The 21,222-nt window shown below is 44.2% G+C and overlaps 1 protein-coding gene, 2 long non-coding RNA genes and 1 pseudogene across 3 annotated transcripts; 1 reads left to right on the forward strand and 3 right to left on the reverse strand.

The window, feature by feature from the left end:
• Positions 1 to 4,816: 4,816 nt before the first annotated feature.
• Positions 4,817 to 7,311, reverse strand: LOC112077625 (uncharacterized). The gene is made up of 3 exons (XR_002895444.2): positions 6,605 to 7,311; positions 6,141 to 6,421; positions 4,817 to 6,009 (listed from the first exon to the last, which is right to left on the reverse strand). It is a non-coding gene; the product is annotated as an uncharacterized lncRNA (long non-coding RNA).
• Positions 7,312 to 9,348: 2,037 nt separating this feature from the next.
• LOC139026433 (uncharacterized) lies at positions 9,349 to 9,875 on the reverse strand. The gene is made up of 2 exons (XR_011478206.1): positions 9,791 to 9,875; positions 9,349 to 9,754 (listed from the first exon to the last, which is right to left on the reverse strand). It is a non-coding gene; the product is annotated as an uncharacterized lncRNA (long non-coding RNA).
• A 589-nt stretch (positions 9,876 to 10,464) lies between these two features.
• LOC112077621 (keratin, type I cytoskeletal 18-like) lies at positions 10,465 to 14,640 on the reverse strand (annotated as a pseudogene).
• A 417-nt stretch (positions 14,641 to 15,057) lies between these two features.
• LOC112077622 (intermediate filament protein ON3) lies at positions 15,058 to 19,568 on the forward strand. The gene is given in 5 exon segments (XM_024144111.2): positions 15,058 to 15,258; positions 16,538 to 16,746; positions 18,521 to 18,675; positions 19,398 to 19,536; positions 19,538 to 19,568. Coding segments are annotated over 5 exon segments (735 nt in total).
• Positions 19,569 to 21,222: the final 1,654 nt, after the last annotated feature.

Genomic DNA, 21,222 nt, shown 5'->3' on the forward strand with positions numbered 1-21,222 from the left:
TAAACACAACAAAAAATGTGGAATAGTCGAGGGAAACAAACCATTCCTCCTGACAGAGTTGGTGTAACTCAGTCAGGTTGTAGGCCTCCTTGCTCGCACACGCTTTTTCAGTTCTGCCCACATTTTCTATGGTGAGGTCATTACTTTGTGTTGGCCACTCAATACCTTGACTTTGTTGCCTTAAGCATTTTGCCACAACTTTGGAAGTATGCTTGGGGTCATTGTCCATTTTGAAGACCCATTTTGCGACCAAGCTTAAACTTCCTGACTGATGGTCTTGAGATGTTGCTTCAATATATCCACATAATTTTCCTACCTCATGATGCCATCTATTTTGTGAAGTGCACCAGTCCTCCTGCAGCAAAGCACCCCCACAACATGATGCCGCACCCCCGTGCTTCACGGTTGGATGGTGTTCTTCGGCTTGCAAACATCCCCTTTTTCCTCCAAACATAATGATGGTCATTATGGCCAAACAGTACTATTTTTGTTTCATCAGACCAGAGGACATTTCTCCAAAAAGTACGATCTTTGTCCCTGTGCAGTTGCAAACCGTAGTCTGGCTTTTTATGGCGGTTTTGGAGCAGTGGCTTCTTCCTTGCTGAGCGCCTTTCAGGTTATGTCGAAATAGGACTCGTTTTACTGTGGATATCGATACTTTTTTTAACCTTTGCTGTTGTTCTGGATTGATTTGCACGTTTCGCACCAAGTACGTTCATCTCTTAAGAGACAGAACATGTCTCCTTCCTGAGCGGTATGACAGCTGTGTGGTCCCATGGTGTTTATACTTTGTACTATTGTTTGTACAGCCTGGTACCTTCAGGCGTTTGAAATTGCTCCATGATGAACCAGGCTTGTGGAGGTCTACAATGTTTTTCTGAGGTCTTGGCTGATTTTCTTTGATTTCCATGGTCAAGCAAAGAGACACTGAGTTTGAAGGTAGGCCTTGAAAATCTCCACAGGTACACCTCGAATTGATTCGAATGATGTCAATTAGCCTATCAGAAGCTTCTAAAGCCATGACATCATTTTCTGGAGTCTTCCAAGCTCTTTAAAGGCACAGTCAACTTAGTGTATGTAAACTTCTGACCCACTGGAATTGTGATACAGTGAGTTATAAGTGAAATATCTGTCTGTAAACAATTGTTGGAAAAATTACTTGTGACAAGCACAAAGTAGATGTTCTAACCGACTTGCCAAAACTATAGTTTGTTAACAAGACATTTGTGGAGTGTTGAAAAATGAGTTTTAATGACTCCAACCTAAGTGTATGTAAACTTCCGACTTCAACTGTATAAACATGGTTCCCAGGAGTGGCAGGCTGATATGTTTATTGTCCTGCAAAAATGTTTCTATATACCAAGGCCGTTCCCTGGCTAACCATCCACATTGTTCCTGGCCAAACTGACGTTTCTTCTCCACAATGAATGTATGTAGCGATCGATAGAGCAGAGGAATTACATTCAGGGTGAGTCGTCAGGCACCAAGGCCAAGGAATGGAGAGAGAGAGGTGACCTGGAGGGAGTTCCAGACCTCAGCTTTTTATAAGGCAGAAAAGCAGAGATGGGTGGCTGACAAGGAAACATAAACACAAAATGCACACACACTCTCCTCTCTCACAACACACATCTCCTCTCTCACACACACACTATGTAAATATGTAAATAAATTGTAATTGTTTATTTATGTGTGCTTTTAGGATTGGAGATATCTAGGTCTACAACTCTCTACAGTGCAGTTAACAATATACTCTTTAATAACTGACAACATTCTATAATGAATACATATTAGAATAATGATCCATAATAGAGACCAATAGTGACTGGTTGTGATTGTTTAGAGTTTTAATTAGTACACAAGTAGAGCTTCAGGGTGGGATCCAACCGTGTCTCAAAAGCAGCAGAAAAGGTCACCAAAATGTCTGTTGTGGCTATACACGTCTGGCTTGACTAGGCTACCTGCTGATACCTGGCCTCTGCCATAGGCACAATTCCTTAGAAGTCAGTCCTTGTTTCACAGAATCTAATCTTACATGCATCAATTGTAGTTGGCATTCATGGAGACGACATGTTTACTGTTGCATTGTCTTTGGTTTCACTTTAGCTTCTCTGTGAAAACAGCCTGTTTGATTTAGATCCAATTCCTCAGAATCCAGTCCTCACTTCCTCAGATCAGTGTCAATGTTTCTGTGGGTGAACAGTAACACACAGCCACTATTTTCAGTCCAGACGTTTTAGGCCCACCACTACAACACTACGCTTACTACCCAGGGAATATTGCACAACTCATTGGTAATAAAAACAATAGTCAATGTCTTGAACAAGACAACTGGAAGACATTGATGATACAGAGTCAAGAACAATGTGTTGAACGTATTTATTTTGTAGAGAAACGTCTCTGAGAAAGAATGCAGTGGAATAACAACACCAAATCTATTTCACACTGTACACAACATCATTAGTGACGATGAATAGAAAACATGACAGCTATGTCTGGCCAGCCGGCCAGATTGCTAGGTCCTGCTGCCGGGCAGAAAGGCAGCTAGGTCCGGCCAAGTAACTAGGTCGGCAAGCCAGCCAGATATCTAAGTCCAGCTGGCCAGATTGATAGGTCTGGCCAGCCGGCCAGATAGTTCCTGGACAAACTGACGTTTCTTCTCCACAATGAATTTATGTAGTGATCGATAGAGCAGAGGAATTACATTCAGGGTGAGTCGTCAGGCAACCAAGGCCAAGGAATGGAGAGAGGAGAGGTGACCTGGAGGGAGTTCCAGACTCAGCTTTTTATAAGGCAGAAGCAGAGATGGGTGGCTGACAAGGAAACTTAAACACAATGCACACACACTCTCCTCTCTCACACACACTATGTAAATTTGTAAATAATTGTAATTGTATATTTTATGTGTGCTTTTAGGATTGGAGATATCTAGGTCTACAACTCTCTACAGTGCAGTTAACAAATATACTCTTTAATAACTGACAACATTCTATAATGAATACATATTAGAATAATCACATAATAGAGACCAATAGTGACTGTGTTGTGATTGTTTAGTTTTTATTTACTCAACAAGTAGAGCCCAAGGAGGGATCCAGCCGTGTCTCAAAAGCAGCAGTCAAATAAGGTCATGTGGAAAAGTACTGTATTGTCATACTTGAGTAAAAGTAAAGGTGCCTTACAGTTTTTTGTGATTGCTTACATCCTTGTTGCAGATTTGGCTCATTGTGTCAGAACTGTACACACCAGCCCAATAACACACACTTAGAGATAAATATCTCACTTCTATGTCAGAATTAAACTCTGCATCAAAACCTAATCCTTTTCAAACTGGCATTTTTCAACAAATGATACACACATGCACCATTTGAATTACTCTTTCAAAGCAGAAACAACACACTGATGTACTTTATACAAAACACTGCTGTCTTTTGTACTTTGTAAACCTTTTTAATTTTCTCATACAGGGTTCTGTGAAAGATTGTTCCGGTACAGTTCATCTACTCACATTTCAATGAACTCAAATATAAAGGCTCCAGAAAAAATATGTACAACTTATTTAACAACAAAATATATAACAGCTCATTTTTTTTCATGCAGATTTTACAACAACAAAAAAACACAAGTAGAATAACAGTACAGTAATTAATACAATATGTTACTGTAATCTCACAGAAACAAAATAATTACAGTAAAATTACAGTGCAATGGTTAACAAAAAATTGTATTGTAAGGGATTGTAAAGCATGTGGTGGATGGTTTCTGGATCCCACCTTCTGTTAGGGTCTGGCCACATCACCTCATCCACATCACAAGCAATGTCATCCCTGGCTAGGCACGGGGAAAATAATCGCCTATCCAACCATGGACTGACCCCACAATGTCTCCGAATGCCTCTTCCATTGCTTGCAGAAGAGGCAGGCGGGCATGTGGTTGGCGGTCATACACTTTCCAACGTCAAAGCCGAAAATATTCAATTGGATTGAGAAATGGGGAGTAAGGGGGCAAGTATACAAGTGTGAAGTTATTGTGGTTGGTGAACCAGTCCCTGAACAGAGCAGCCCAGTGGAAACCACATTATCCCAGATGACAACAAACCTGGGTTGCTCTGGTCCGTCCTGTACAGCTGCATTATGTAGTGCATCCAGAAATATGATCATGTGTGCAGTATTGTAGGGACCCAGGTGGCGTGGTGATGGAGAACTCCTTGCAGACTAATGGCGGCACACAAGGGGATATTTCCCCCACGCTGCCCAGGGACATTCACAACGGCTCTTTGTCCTATTAACATGTCGGCCCGACGCCTGGTTTTAGATAGATTGAATCCAGTTTCATCATGAAAATGAACTCATGAGGCTGTGCAGCTGCATCAAAGTCCAGGACTCTCTGAAACAGAAATGCAGACACTGTACTGTGATATGGCGTAACTCAAAACACAGGACTACAATGTCTACATTTTCACACAAAGGATGGGGGTGGGTTGGGTCAGACACATTCAGTCAAACTACAAGCAAGGCAGGGGCCCCCACAGACCCCTCCCCCACACCCAGAATGGTGGCACCTGCCTAGGTCACATACTGATTTGTCTGAATGTATCTATGCAGTGCAAATAGRACACAATCTACTGCCATTACTGTATAGTGCGGTGACACTTAGAGTCATAGCGAAGGTCTTTGACTCTAACACTGTTCCTCTCAAATGGAGCCCTGGACAGCTGCTTCATCGTGAGTTGGTGTTGATGCAAGATGTGGCAGTGTTGACATAATGACACGGTTGATATTATGGAATGTTGTGTGATCTGCGATGATTTGCTCTCATAGTTACAGTTTTCCACAATTGTTTACACACGTTTGCTGAATCTTTGGCCCATTGTCCCCAAACTCTGTACACAAAATGCTAAACTCTACAAATCTCTAGCAAAAGCAAACACTGCATTCAATACTGTTTTCTTTCCAAAATGTTTTTTTGCATCAAAATGACACACGTCATATGAATAGATCTGTCTACCAACACACTGATGTGCTCAACACAAAACACTAGTATGAATATCCCATCATTAGGTTTTTGCCTTTTGCATTTTCAGTGTTACACTGTAGCCAGTTGTAAAAGATTGTTACAGTAATGTATTCCTACTCAAATATACATAAACACACACAAATGCAATACAGTAACATTGCATTTATTTCCAAAAATGCAGTATTTTGAACACTTGTGTTTTGTATGTAACACTTTCCGTACCCAACAGGAGAAAACCAGGAAAAACATTCAGTGAGATAAARGGTTTTCTGTACAAAAAATGAAAGTGRCTCATTCTTTCAAAACTCTAAACAAAGACAAAAACACATGCAAAATGTAAGGAAAAAGACATTAGGCTGCATCCTGCCTCCTATTTTGGTCTGGCCACAGCACGTCATCTACATCACAAGCGATGTTCTCCCTGGCTAAACAGCGGGGAAAGAATCTTCTGGAGTGACGGATCCGAAAGCCCCCACATCAACTTCACCACATGCATCCTCCATTGCCTGGAGAAGAGGCATGGAGGGGATGGCGATCATACACCTTCCATCCCCATGCCGAAAAAAAACATTCGATAGGGTTTAGTAATGGGGAATATGGTGGGAGGTATAGAACAATAAATTGTGGGTGGTCGATGAACCAGTTGTGTACCAGAGCAGCCCGGTGGAAACTCACGTTGTCCCAGATGACAACATACCTGGGCTGCTCTGGTCCACCCCTCTGCTCGGCTGGAATGAGGAAGCCATGTAGTGTGTCCAGGAATGTGATGAGAAGGACGGTGTTGTAGGGACCAAGGTTGGCATGGTGATGGAGGACGCCTCGCTGGCTAACGGCTGCACACATGGTGATATTCCCTCCACGCTGTCCCGGGACATTCACAATGGCACGGTGGCCAATAATCTTCTGTCCCCGTCCCCTTCTTCTGGCTGGGTTGAAGCCAGCCTCAATGTAAATATAAATGTACTGAATTGCAGCGGCATCCAGCTCCAAGACTCTCTGAAACAGACAAGACAATGTGACATAGACCGAGAGCAGTCAATATGGTGAGGCACAATACACTGGATTACAGTACTGTAATGTGTCTATACAGTGCTGATATGGTAGTAAATTCACAGTATAGTACTTACTTGCACATATTCATAGCTCTGTTCTTTAACCCTCTGAGTTTCACTTTAATGGCACCCCGTAAACCTGTTTCATCCGGATTTGGTTGTGCTGTAATACACGGTCCAATGTAGACAAGCCCACCTGGTGAATGTTACTGAATATTGTGTTGTCTGCAATTATGTGGTTCTGGATTTCTCGTAGTCTAATGGTGTTGTTTGCCACCACCATGTTCACAATAGCGATCTCCTGTTCTGGTGTGAACAGCCGGTGTCTCCCACCATGGCCTGGCCGTCTCTCAGTTCTGCAGAAGATCCACAAATATGATGTGATTGGTTACAGTAAACTAAAATAATCTATTTTCTTTCAATATGAAATTACATTACTGTAACATTGACTAACAATCACTGAGAAACATAGGCCTACTGATATGTCAGACTGCAGTATACATACATAAAGAGCATAGTGTAGATGGTAGGTAACTTACCGGTTGTCATTTCTGAATGTACGATGATAGATGCAACTGTGTAGCGGCTCAGGTTGTGCTGAACTCTCTGCCCAGCCTCTCTTATACTCAATCCATGGTTGAGCACATGGTCAACCAATGTGGCCCTGATCTCATCTGAGACAGTCCTTCCTACTCTCACTCCTTCACCATTGACTTCCAGAACAGGAGAGCTCATCTGTGGCCTTTTATAGTGCTAAAGCTCTGATTTCAAAGTGAACAATTCAGCAACTAGTGTTTACACCTGTGATGAGAGAGTTGCAAATTGGTGTATAGAGCTTTCCAAAGGGACTAAAGAGAGCTTAATTTTGAATGTTGTGCCTAATGTAGAGAACTGTGTAGTGTTTTGCAAAAAGTGAGATATAGAATTGAAAACTGAGTGTAAAGCAGGAATTGTGTTTGCAATTTTGAAGACGTGGTTTAGGGATTTGGTAAATGAGTTTCAGGTTTCGGTGACTGCGTTTCAAGCTCCAATTTTAGTGTGTAATCAATTGGGAAAACTAATGTAGGCAGATGGTGTTTGCCAACACTAGATTGACAATGGCCAGTCCCTGGGTGAACAAACATTGCCTTCCACCCTCAGGTCGTTGTGATGGGGCCGTGAGTCGGAAGCAGGTAAAACATTAAGAAAACCAAACCAAGAACACGACACTAACATAAGGCAGAACRCCGATACACAAGAACAATACCAACTGGTGAGTGAACATGGGAGTGTGACATATAAAGGGGAGGAAATGAAATGAAGGAAATGGAGTCCAGGTGTGAATCATAATGATTAACAGGTGTGCGTAATGACGGGTTCGCGCAAAGCTGATTTCCAGGACCGGTGGTTAGTATTCTGGTGAGGTCAGCATCAGAGGGGAGGAGCAGGAGCAGACGTGACAGTCTGGTAGTTCTGTAGAAAATACAAGAATGTGATGTTATGTTTAGGTTCTTTTTTACATCCTGTACACAGTAACATCAAAACTGTATTACTGTACTTAACAGCACTATACCCATTTGTTTTGTTCACTGAGGAGCATAGACCTAATATTGTAGGACTACATTGTATTGTACTGTGATGCAGAATCTGCAACAATTACATAGGTACAGTAATGTAGAAAGTTGAAGACATACCTGTTCTCCAGTCTAAATGTCCGTATTATGGATGCTACCGGTGTAGCGACTCAGGTTGGACGGGACCTCCTGCCCAGCCTCCCTCATCGTCAGGCCATGATTTATGACATGGTCCACCAAAGTGGCCCTAATGTTGTTGGAAATATGTCGCCGTCTATTGCCTGGTCCCCTTCTTTGTTCTCTCGCTCTCAATGCTTACATGTTTGTAAAGTTCTCACAAAAGAGGTGAGTTTACCTGAGGTCTATTTGTAGTGCAAGGCTCAGACTAATTGGTGTTCAATTACTGTAGAAGTGTTTTCATGTGTGTTTGTGTGTGTGTGTGGTGTGTGTGTGTGTGTGTGTGTGTTGTGTGTGTGTGTGTGTGTGTGTGTGTGTGTGTGTGTGTGTGTGTGTGTGTGTGTGTGTGTGTGTGTGTGTGTGTGTGTGTGTGTGTGTGTGTGTGTGGTGTGTGTGTGTGGTGTTGCCAATTTCAGGTATGTTTTGCATTTTGAATAGAATGTTTTCCCTATGATTGCAAGAGATTCGTTCTTGAACGAAGTGTCTAATATAAGAAACAGTGTGTATGTTTTTGAAAGTGTTTGCAGAATTACAAACAAAGTGCAAAGCAGAAAATGGGTTTGTACTTTGGTGCCTTGTTTTAAGGCATGGTTACATTAGTGTGATGCTTTTGTCTAAGCATTCACTTCAAGTGTGGAAGCAATCGCAAAAACTGTGATAGAAAATGACTCAAGTAAAAGTGAGTCACCCAGTAAAATACTACTTGAGTAAAAGATTTTGGTTTTAAATATACTTAAGTATCAAAGTAAAAAGTATAAATCATTTCAAATGGCTTAGATTAAGCAAACCAGATGGAACTATTTTCATGTTTTCTAACACACATAATTTACAAACAATGCATTTGTGTTAATGAGTCCGCCAGATCAGAGGCATTAGGAATGACCAGGGATGTTTTCTGATAAATGCATAAATTGAGACATTTTCCTGTCCTGTTAAGCATTCAAAATGTAACGAGTAATTTTGGGTGTGAGGGAAATGTTTTGAGTAAAAATTACCTTATTTTCTTAGGAATGTAGTGAAGCAAATAAAAATTTGTCAAAAATTTTAATAGTAAAGTACAGATACCCAAAAAACGACTTAAGAGTAGTTAAAGTATTTTTTACTTAAGTACTTTACACCACTGAATAAGGTCATCAGAATGTCTGTTATGGCATAACACGTCTGGCTTGACTAGGCTACCTGCTGATACCTGGCCTCAGTCCTGTTTTCACAGAATCTAATCTTATATGTCATCAACTGTAGTGGTCATTCATGGGAGACGACATTTTACTGTTGCATTGTCTTTTGTTTCACTTTAGCTTCTCTGTGAAAACAGCTCTGTTGGATTTAGATCCAATTCCTCAGAACTCCAGTCCTCACTTCTCAGATCAGTGTCAATGTTGTGGTGAACAGTAAACACACAGACACTATTTTCAGTCCAGCCGTTTAGGCCCACCACTACAACACTACGCCTTACTACCCAGGGAATATTGCACAACTCATTGGTAATAAAAACAATTTTCAATTGTCTTGAACAAGAGAACTGGAAGACATTGATGATACAGAGTCAAGAACAATGTGTTGAACGTATTTATTTTGTAGAGAAACATCTCTGAGAAAGAATGCAGGGAATAACAAACACAAATCTATTTCACACTGTACACAACATCATTAGTTACGATGCTGGGCTTCAAAACACGAAGAGAAAAGACTAGAGGGATGGGGGTTGAGGTGAGCAGGGGTTTCAGGGGGCAGACTTCTTTATGGGTTTCTCTTTATGGTCATTATTGTCTGCATCGGAGGAGGAGAAGAGACACAAGAGAGGAATCTTTCTTTGGTTTATCCTCTCAGCTGGGGCCTGCTTCGGTTGTTGGGTCTCAGCCTTAGCTGCCTTTGTAGGAGCCTCTGTCTTTGTGGGGGCCTCTTGAGTTGCAGGGGCTTCTGTCTTCTTTGTGGGGGCCTCTTGAGTTGCAGATGCTTCTGTCTTCTTGTGGGGCCTCTTGGATTGGAGGAGACTTTTCTGAGTTGCTGGGGCTTCTGTCTTTTTGGGGACCTCCTTTCCATCCACCTCATCCTTCATCAAGGCTCCTTAGGTGGCGGGGCGGCTCTGATTGGAGTCAGGAAAGAGGAAGAAGATCTCAGTCTGAAGGTTTTGTAGGATGTTTTTCAGTTGAGGAATTGAAGTAGCCTTGTGGAACCATCCTGATTGCTACGCTCACCATTCTGTCTGTGTAAATCAGAGTGTGAGCTATTGCGTGATCAGGACGGTTCCACCAGACTCTAATAGATGAAGACATACAATTTGAATAGGAAATGTATAGTATTGGCCATGTTCAAATCAAATTGCACATCCTACTTGAATCAGATGTTTGTATGAATTGAATAGACACCACCCTGCAACACATCCACATAACATTGGAATCAAAATGTCAATGTCTACAATCGTACAAGGAACAACTCACAATCAGAATACTATGGATCTGTCTACAACATGTTAATTAAGAACATTGTCTTTGACATCATGCAGTTATACAGTGACATAGGTAGGTAGTACAGACAGAGTGATATTAGTCATAACTGAGAATGAACAGCAATCTGGAGTGGTGTTGGAGCGCATGTGACTGATTGGTCCGTGAGACAGAGACATCTTAGATGGACAGAGATATAATGTTATGTTGATTCCCTGGTGTCTTCTCCCCATACATCAGATCAGATGGTTCAGTAGGGCCGATGTTCAGTACTTACCACAACTCACTGCCTGCTCTAAAGAAAAGCCCACGCTGTTAGGGAAGAGATAAATTACACCACTTAACCGGCAACTTGAAATGTAATACCAGGTTTACTGCAAATGTGTTGCAGCTACAGACCCTAAATAAACTGAATGTTGTTTGATCCTATGTATAGGTACCTCATTATAAGCCATGGGCTACTGGGAGTACTGGCTATGACAACCCACATCAAGTCATGAGTACTGAGCCCCCATTCCCTCTGGGTTTGTGCATTGTTAGCTCACCTGTCGTCGGGGGCGATGTCGTGCATTAGGCTGCGGTAGTTCTCGATCTCGCCTCCAGCTTTCTTGACGTGAAGCAGCTCCTGGTAGTCATCCGCATGCCTCTCCACCTGCGTCCTCACCTGGACCAGCTCTCCCTCCAACTGCAGAGAGATCTTATTGAGGCGGGTCATCTCACGGTTGTACCGCCCATCCGTGTCCTTCAGAGATTCCTCGTGGGAGTGGACCTGTGACGGACAAGGAAAGAGACCAATCAATTTGTGAGCAGATGTGACGGACAGGCACAGGGACCAATCAAATCGATTTGAACTCACTACTTTTATTTGTATTTCCTGACTATAAAGACACCCAGCCAAGCATTGTGAAATGCTATCAGATGTTGGACTGTTTTGTATTAGTTGTTGTTGATAAATCAAGTTCACATATGTTCCAGGTGGCGACCATATTGATGACAGGTCATGAAGTTCAGTCTGGTTCGTAATGACAGAGTTCAATGTAATAACCAGGTTGGCTGGAATGTGTGTCGACAACACAGCTATGTTACATCCCTATATAGAGGTGTTGCATTCTCTGTAGGTTACGGGATGTGTGTGTGCATAGTTGACCCCTGTTTAGCATGGTCAGCTTTACCTTGACCCAGTTTACAGTTGACCTACACTCTTAGATAAAAAGGTGCTATTTAGGGTTATTCGGCGGTTCCCATAGGAGAACCCTTTGAAGAACCTTTTCGGTTACCGGTAGAACCCTTTTGGTTCCATGTAGAACCCTTTCTAAAGAGGGTTCTACATTGACCACAAAATGGTTCTACCTGGAACCAATAATGGTTCTCCTATGGGGATAGCTGAACCCTTTTTTCTAAGCATGTAGRACAGTACAGGTGATGTATGGGGGTTACCTATGTTGGGTATGGTCCGGTGTGTGTGATGTCACTGGTCAGGTGATGTGAGTGTTTTACTATAGCATCATTTACATGGGCTACAATATGATGACATACCAAAACCAACACAGGGGGACAGAATGTAGTCTTTTCAGCCGGAAATTCGTGTGTGTGTGTGTGTGTGTGTGTGCGTGCGTGCGTGCGTGCGTGCGAGCGAGAGAGAGATGGTGCAGGTAGGTATGTTTTACCAAGGTCATTATAGACTGTATGTCTATCTCCAGGAGGTGTCTCTGTCTGCGCAGGTCTTTGAGCTCATTCTTGCCTGAATGCAGAGCCTCAGTATTCTGAACCACCTCTACCTTGATGCTGTCAAACTGTCAGAGAGAGAGAGAGAATCAAACTCAGAACTGAAAACCAAAAAAGCACTGTACAACAGCAAGATGCTGACACTAATTGAGGAGTCCATAAACACAAACAACTTCTGGCAAAATTGGAAAAACCTAAAAAAAAAAAAAGGACAGGAATTAGCAATACAGAGGCATTTGTGTGTAGCAGTAACCTGGGAAGGTTTTCTGTAGTATTATAAATGTAAGAGTTCTAAACTTCCTTAATAAGCACAATGTCTTGAGTAAAAGCCAAATTGGATTTATACCAAAACATTGCACGACCGATCATATTTACACCCTACACACCCTGATAGATAAACAAGTCTACCAAAATAATACCAAAATGTACGCTTGCTTTATCGACTTCCAAAAAGCATTTGATTCTATTTGGCATACAGGACTGTTCTACGAAGTTATTGAAAGTGGTGTAATGGGTAAAACATATTTACATAATTAGTTCAATGTATACTGGGAATACATTGAGATTCAAAATTGGCAAGAAAAATAACTTAATCTTTTAAACAGTAGTGGGGCCTTCACCAGGGTTGCAATCTGAGCCCTGCGCTCTTCAATATTTAAATCGATGAATTGGCCACTATTCTATAAAAATCCTCAGCCCCTGGTGTTAGTCTCCACAGCCTTGCCATTGAGATGGGTAGACCCAGGAAAACCTGGCTCCGTGTACAGGAAAGGCTGTGCAACCACTGCCCCACAGCAGAACCTGAGACAGAGCTGCATTTCCTGACAAAATGTAAAAAAAATATAAACAATTAGAGAGTGTCAAATTTGAAACCCTTATTCAAGGTTCAAAGACCTCTCTGATGAGAATAGGCTGCCCGTCCTGTTGGGGGAGGACGCGAGAGCTATGGGTTGGCAGCGCACTACAGTACATTGCTGCCTGCCATAAGATGAGTCAGTGTCTGACATACCAACATATACTTATTGTAATTGTTCAATGTATGGTTATTTTGACCCTTGATTATTGTAGTTACTGCTGTCCATTGACAATATTGATTATTATTATTTGAATTATGTTAATATTGTAAATCTTTGGCAATATGTACATTGTTACATCATGCCAATAAAGGAAATTTAATTGAATTGAGAGAGAGAGAGAGAGAGATAGAGCGAGCGACATTAATTAATTAAGGAATGAAACAAGCGAAGGAATTAGATAATTAATGAACAAACTAATTAGTGTGGTTCATTGATAAGGAAGTAAATCTTCATACCTTGCTCTGGTACCAGTCGTCGGTATCCTTGAGGTTCTTCTTGGCCAGTTTCTCGTACTGGGAGCGGATCTTGTTGAGTGTATCACTCAGGTTATGTCCTGGGAAGTCAAAACTCCACGAGGACGTTGGAGTCCTTGATCTTCTTACGCAGCTCATCAACGTCCTGCATGCAGCAGGGGAGAATACAGTAGTTATTATGGGCTATTTCAAGTAAAAGCTGCTCTAGGATCATCTCTCCTATTCCCAGCTATAAACCTAACCATTATGAGGTRAATCTCAACACTGTTCCAGGAACAGTGGGTGAATGAGTGTGTGCCCTTACATCCTTATGGTCCTTCTTGAGGACGGCGAGCTCTTCCTTCACAGACTCGACCTGGCTCTCCAGCTGCATGCGGTTCAGGTTGGTGTCGTCAATCATCTTCTTCAGACCAATCAGGTCCCGCTCCACAGTCTTCCTGGCCTGCTTCTCGTTGTCCAGCCTGCAGAGGAGAGGACAGGAGCATGTCTCTCTTAGCCCCATACAATGTAAAAAGCCCCATTGGGTTTTAGCAAAGACTGCTATATGTAAATGAGCACCATTTTCATAAATGTTTTTATTATAATGACATAATAATAATAATCCAATAATATTAATTTTATTTTGTGTATTTTTGTCCTATTTCTATTTTTTATTAATTGAAGGTTAAATAAATCTCCAGGTCTTTTTCTATAATAAATTGATAGCATGTCATGTCTCACTTGTTTTTGAAGTCATCATTGGCCAGTTTGGTGTTGTCAATTTGCAGTAACAAACGTGCATTATCCATGGTCATATCACGGAGCTGAAACCGAGAGAACATGGACCAGTTATTGAGAATTCAGTAAACACACCAAACGATTCACAGACAGAGATCAAGTGACTATCAGGTGAATAAGCTCAGCTGACATAGACATACAGTACTGTACATTGATCATTCAAAGGGCAAAAATGCAGAATAAATCAGTCTAATTAATCATATTAAATAATTAACTGAKTGAAAAMTCACCTTCTTCCTGAGGTCATTCAAYGGTTTCTCAACCACATCCCAGTCTCGGCCGTTGGGGTCTCCTCTCTTGTCCAAGATGTCCTGAATCTGGTCCTCCAGATCTTTGTTGGCTTCCTCCAGGTTCCTCACGCTGCCCAGGTAGCCGGACAGACGGTCGTTGAGACCCTTCATGGTCTTCTTATCATCCGGGGCGGGCCCGGGGGCAGGAGAGACATCCTTTGAATTCTCTGGGTCAGAACGCATCGCGTTCCGTAGCCCCTCCAGACTGGCCACGGACACCCTGGAGCCTCTTCCCCCGGCCCCACCGAACATGCTAAAGGCTCTGTTACTAGACATGGCAGGAGTTGGTTGAATGGGTGAGTTGAGAAAGAAAATAGAGAGGCAGTGTAGAACCGATAGTCACCTGTACAGGTAGTGATTGAGAGATGCGAGGGACTGTTTTTATACCGCTGCTCAACACCTGAAACCGGACCCAAAGATACGATTGGCTGTAGTACGTCCAGCACACCCCCGGGCAAACAGGTTTAGAGTAAACATTCAAGTTTTCCTTTGTGACTTTGTTGTTTTTACTATGAAATTTARAGTTCCACCTCAGCTGATTGGACAGAGGCAGACACCTGAGTGGTGAGGGTTGGTCCTTGCCCACCTTAAAATCAGGTGATAACCTGAGAAGAGGTGCCTTTCCCTAAACTCTGAGTCTGATACTTGAGACTCCTTCTCTCTCTGTCATTCTGACAAGAACACAAAGACAAGATGTCCAAACCAGGTGGATACAGCAGCCAGTCCGACACTCCCTCCGGTAACAAGCCCAAAAGCTACCCGAACGTCACCACTAACAAGGACCTTCTAGAGCCCAACAACCCGAAGGTGGACCCGAAGGACCAGTCAGCCAAGAGCCAGGAGAAGGACCAGATGGTTGGACTCAACGACAAGTTTATAGCGTTCATTGACAAGGTGTGCTATTTTATTATTCTATTATTATTATTATTGATTGGATTGATAATTTTACTAAATCAATACATTGATGCAATAGGTCTGTCTGAAGTCTGCTGGTAATAGAGAAACACCTGTATGACACTCCTACATAATTATTTCAGCCATATGATATTTGATTTGATGTTTAATTTATGCATTTTCTTCCAATTCATTGTGTAATAATTCCATTAGATAGACCCAAAACACATCTTGAGATAAAAAACAAATGTATATTTCTAATTATCTACAGGCCTACGTTTTTATACATTCTACTTAACTGTCATTATACTTCATTACCACCTTTACATAGTTAGAAGCCTACCTTCAGTAAAATAAGAGCCTCTGTAATCATCCCAGCAGCGGGGTTTATGTAGCCAAAACATTCTACCCAGAGAGAGGTGTTCTAGCGGTCTCATCACCATCACTCACACCTGTAAAGAAAACCTGTCAGACATAGAGTCTCCTGCTCTCTGCTTCGCGTTCTGAGCCTCTCTCTCACTCCCTCTCTCTCTTTCATTCTTTCTCTCACTTTCATTCTCTCTTCTCTCTCTCTCTCTCCTTCGATCATAGGGCGTTTTCAACTGCTAAGGTGCCACCTTGTGGCCAATAACAGAATACCATTTCAAAATGGAATTATTTTTAATCTCTTGCAAATTTTCCAAATCAATTTTCTTTTAGAGATTTTTGGACTTGGATTTAGTCAATATTATATAATATTTTTGTTGGATTACATTTGTGAGTGTGGGGGCCTATTTGTTGTTAACAGACCATAGTGTGAGTATGTTGTAGTGAATCACACATTGGTTCTACATTTAACGGCCATAAGAGTCTGGGTGAAACCTAATGCATGTTGCTGCCACCAAGCAGCCAGAAAGTGTGCTTGCCACACAGACACACACGGTGGAATTTTAGCTGTGGGCAGATCTGGTGTTGCTCAGTTAGTGTAATGAGACCCTTCATCACTGAGGCTCCACATAAGTGCACACACACACGCACGCACGCACACACACACACACAATGGCATCCCACAAGACTAACAGGTTGTAGAGTCACTTTTTCAATATCTATTAAATTCCTGCTAACAGAGAAGTGGAGGCTTACAAATCTTAACCCACAATCCCCCAGTGACATGAATAAAAAAATGGATAGGAGTTTTTTCCTTCTATAAATCATTGTAGTTTACTCTGACTGGTTTCAGATGAAACAACCGTGATTGAGTTTCTGATCCAATATACTCTCTCTCTCCCTCTCCCTTTAGGTGCAAAACCTGGAGCAGCAGAACAAGGTCCTGGACACGCGCCTGAAGATCCTGAAGGAGCAGGAGGACTACCAAGGCAACGTGGACGCTGTGGTCCAACAGCTGGCCAACGAGTTGCAGCGGCAGATCGAGAACCTGGCCCGGGACAAACAGAAACTGAAGCAGGAGGTGGCCCGCTGCCAGGACGAAGTGGGCCAGACACGCAACAAGTCAGTGACTTCACAGAGCCTTTCGTAGTTAAGAGTTAATAGAATCGAATAGAACAGAAAGAATGGAATACAATACAATACACAGTATGAAATGGCATTGAATTGGACAACATGCACTGCAAAAGATAGATCTAAATTATGAATGTATTTACCATTTCAGGGACGCCCTAACAAACCACCCAACACATGATTCCTGTGAAGCAGGCCTAGGGGAGAAAACTAGGACAGTCAATTGTATAATATAGATCATAGTTTAGATATTGTACAGGGTCACCAGGCCTCCAGGAAATGCCACAGTCCACAACAGGAACCTCATCAGTCTAAAGTGACAAAACAGCGTTTTCTCACGCTAGGCTACGGAGCATTTTTCCACCTGGGTCCCCAGTCCTCAAGGGTCGGAGTGCTAATCTTTATCCTTACATAAGCCTCTGTCCACTGGTTGAGTTAAGTATGTACAGGGAAGCTCTGGTGTGCCCTGCACTATGTCTGTGGGGAGAGGTAAATGTACTGTGTCAGTGTACACTGCCCAGCCCCTCTACTCCACTCTACCCCCTAACCATGGACCTCTGTGTTGCACAGTACCCACAGACATGGCTCTGAGAGTGGAAAAATGTGGGAACCCTTAGGGAGCTGGGCCCATTCATCCCATCCATCCTGGGCTCTTACCCAGTCTGGATCAGCTCAACACAGGCACGCTATGCTAGGGTGTCTGACTTGGAGGAGTTAGAGGGAACAAAGCTGCAGATGTTCTGACAGTAGGATGATAAATTGACATGTCAGTGAAAGGGTTTGGGGATCCGTGTGGTGTGGTGTGTCGTGGTGTGTCGTGGTGTGTGTGGTGGTTCATGGTGTGGTGTGTCGTAGTGTTCGTGTCGTGTGTGTCGTGTCGTGGTGTGTGTGTGTGGTGTGTCGTGCGTGGGTGTGTCGTGTGGTGTGTCTGGTGTGGTGGTGTCTGGTGTGTCGTGGTGTGGTGTGTGTGTCGGTGGTATGGTGTGTCGTTGGTGTGGTGGTGGTGTGTGCGTGTCGTGTGTGGTGGTGGTGTGTCGTGGTGTGTCGTGGTGTGTCGTGGGGCGTGGGTGTGTCATGGTTGTGGTGTGTCATTGTGTGGTGTGTTTGGTGTGTCTGTGGTGTGGTGTGTTGTGTCGTGGGATGGTGGTCGTGGGTGTGTGTGTCATTGATGTGGCGGGTGTGTCGTTGGTGTTGGTGTGTCATGGTGTGGGGGTGTGTCGTTGGTGTGGCGTGTGGTGTGTCGTGGTGTGGTGTGTCGTGTGTCGTGCGTTGTGTCGTGTTGTTGGTGTGTCGTGGGTGCGTGGGTGCTGTGTGGTGTGTCTGGTGTGTCGTGGGTTGTGGTGTGTGTGTGTGCGTGGTGTGGTGTGTCGTGGTGTGGGTGTGTCGTGGTATGGTGTGTCGTGTCGTGGTGTGGGTGTGTCGTGGTGTGTCTGTGGTATGGTGTGTCGTGTTGTGGTGTGCGTGTGTCGTGGTTGGGTGTGGTGTCATGCTTGCGGGTGTGTGCGCTTACCTGAGCTCCCATCTCAGTCATATCATACCTGGGCGGCAGGTAGCCTAGAGGTTAAGAGCATTGGCCTGTAACAAAAAGGTTGCTGGTTTGAATCTCCAAGCCAATTAGGTGAAACATCTGCCTGTGCCTTGAGCAAGGCACTTAACCCTAATTTCTCCTGTAAGTCGCTCTGGATAAGAGCGTCTGCTAAATGACTAAAATGTAAAATATCAAAACAACAACATCCTCTTCATTATCCACTCTGTGGTCCTCCAGGTACCAGGATGAGATCCAGAAGAAGTCGGATCTGGGGAATGACTTTGTGATCAACAAGAAGGATGTGGGATGAGGCCAACTGGCAGCCGTGGATCTGGCTCTGGAACTGGAGACCTGATGGAGAACTGGACTTCTGATGAGGCAGGGCTATGATGAGAGTAGGCTGACTGACACACCCATCGGCCAATCAGAGGCTAGGTGGAACCAGAACCATATATAGCCTAACATGGCGTCCAGTGTAAAAGTTTGCCAAACTCTCTTTACTGCATGGCCTGGTGGAACTATTGCAACTGACACCTACCCAGTGCACAAACCAATCTCAAATCTGCCAACTAGGGCAGAGCGAAGGAGGCAGTTACCTGGAATGAGACGCAGCCCAGATGTCTTTCTCTTTACCCCTTTTTTTCCCCAATTTCATGGTATCCAATTGGTAGTTACAGTCTTGTCCCATCGCTGCAACTCCCGTACGGACTCGGGAGAGGCGGAAGGTCGAGAGCCGTGCGTCCTCCGAAATACGACCCGCCAAGCCGCACTGCTTCTTGACACAATGCCCACTTAACCCGGAAGCCAGGCCGCCCCAATGTGTCGAAGGAAACACCGTTACACCTGGCGACCGCGTTCACCCCGTGCATTGCGTCCAGCCCGCCACAAGACTTGCTAGTGCGCGATAGAAAGAACATCCCTGCCAGCCAAACCTCTCCCCTAATTGTGCGGCCGCCCCATGGCTCTCCCGATCCCGGCCGGCTGCGACAAGAGCCTGGACTCGAGCCAGGATCTCTAGAGGCACAGCTAGCATTGCAATGCAGTGCCTTAGATCACTCGGGAGGCCCAGATCTCCTTCTCTAATGTAGTATTGTTGTCCTGGCTGTGGTGTGACAGGAGCTGAAGGAGCTGGAGTCTCATATCCAGAATGAGACGGTGGTCGTGAAGGAAAGCAACAAGAGATCTCTAGACATGGACGAGATCATCAACAACGTCAAGAAACAGTACGCGGACATGGCATCCCGTGCCAGAGAGGGCAGAGCTGTGGAATCCAGAAAAAGAGTGAGGATTTTTTTAATTTATGTCATTTAGCAGACACTCTAATTCAGAGTTAAGGTTAAGGTTAAATGCCTTGCCCAAGGGCACATGACATATTTTTCACCTGGTCGGCTCTGGATTTGAACCACAGCTTTCGGTAACTGGCCCAACACTCTCAACCGCCTGTGGTCGGGGGGGTGAGTGGTGAGGGTGGTGAGGGTGGTGTATGGGGGTGAGTGATGGTGTGGTGGGGAGTGGTGAGGAGTGGTGGGGGTGACTGGTGGTTGTGGTGGGTGATGGTGGTGGTGGGGGGGTGAGCGGTGGTGGGTGGTGGTGAGGGTGAGAAGTTCGTGGTGGTGAGGCGTGGTGGTCGGGGTGAGTGGTGAGCAGGTGCTGGAGGACGGTGATGGTGAAACTATGTGGTGTGCGTGGGAGGTGATGGATGCTGCTGGGTGGGTTGAGTGTTATTAGGAAAGTTTTTGTGAGTAGTGGTGGGGGGGTGAGGTGTGGATTGAACTCTACGGTCATCCTTTCACATAAAAACGTCATCTCATGATAACCACTATGATCGAGCACGAGGGCCAGTGTCGTCGGTTGAACAAAAATGGGAAAGACAAAGTGTTCCTCTCCCGATGCTTTCAAGAGGTGTTTCGAGGAAAGAAAGCAGGCTAGGGCAAAGTCGCGCAAACGTTATGGTGGTTGAGTCGTACAGCAGCATTCTCCTCCAATGCAGCAGGTGTCCAGTACGCCTACCCGGGTGAGTCACTTGCGTTTGTGCTTGTGCGAGCAGTGTGCAATTAGCGTGACGCACATTAAAACAGGAGTGTGTAGAGCATTGTGTGACGCGCTCGTTGAGTTGGTCGGTCCGGCTATGTGGCTGGTATATGAGAGTGGCGTGGTAGTGGTGATGCTGGGTGGTAGTGATTATGCCGTGGTGAGCTGGGGTGGGCTGCGCGTCATCTGGAAAAGGGTTGTCTGTGCCCCCTGGGTACTAATGTGTTCCCGAAATAGGTTAACCGGGTGGCTCGCTTAGTGTTCGTAAGTGCCCGGTCGCACCTCTCTATGATTTAACTGGCTTTATACTAATCAACTACCAGATCCGGATCCTATGCTACCGCGCCTCGATAATGTTGCGTTGTCTACCCTAGCGTTCCGCAATCCATATCACTGCTTTCCTCCGGTTAACTTTGTAGGATAGGGGCGAGTATCGGAAAGTTTGGAGTGGAGTGACTTGAGGTGGCCCAAAGTGTGCCTGTAACTCAGAGCTCCGCCCCGTGGCCACGAAGCTTAGGATTGCAGTAGTGCATGGGTAGGGATATATTGGAGCATAAAATGGCTCTATGGTTTCTAAAGATTGTTTAGAACAGATTGCGTGTTGCGAGTCATAACAGAACGAAGTTTGGCAGGTGCGAAAACTCCAAGAGGGGCACCAATCCATCAGCAAAACATTTTTTGGAGGGTCTTGGGATCTTTCCAAAAGGAATGTTTCTATGTGTGAAGTGCATAATAGGTGATGTTGAGACCCAGATGCAGTTCTCTATGGCGGTTCCACTAGATGTCAACAGTCTTTAGAAATTCTGTTTCGATTTTGTTGTTGGTGAAAATGAAGAGAAGATCATTCGTGTTCGTCTAGTGTCAGCCAGGACTCTAGTCTTTGTGGTGCTCGTTGAATGAACTGCGCG

Source organism: Salvelinus sp. IW2-2015, unplaced genomic scaffold (genome assembly GCF_002910315.2).
Source record: "Salvelinus sp. IW2-2015 unplaced genomic scaffold, ASM291031v2 Un_scaffold4772, whole genome shotgun sequence".
NCBI classification, from domain to species: domain Eukaryota; kingdom Metazoa; phylum Chordata; class Actinopteri; order Salmoniformes; family Salmonidae; genus Salvelinus; species Salvelinus sp. IW2-2015.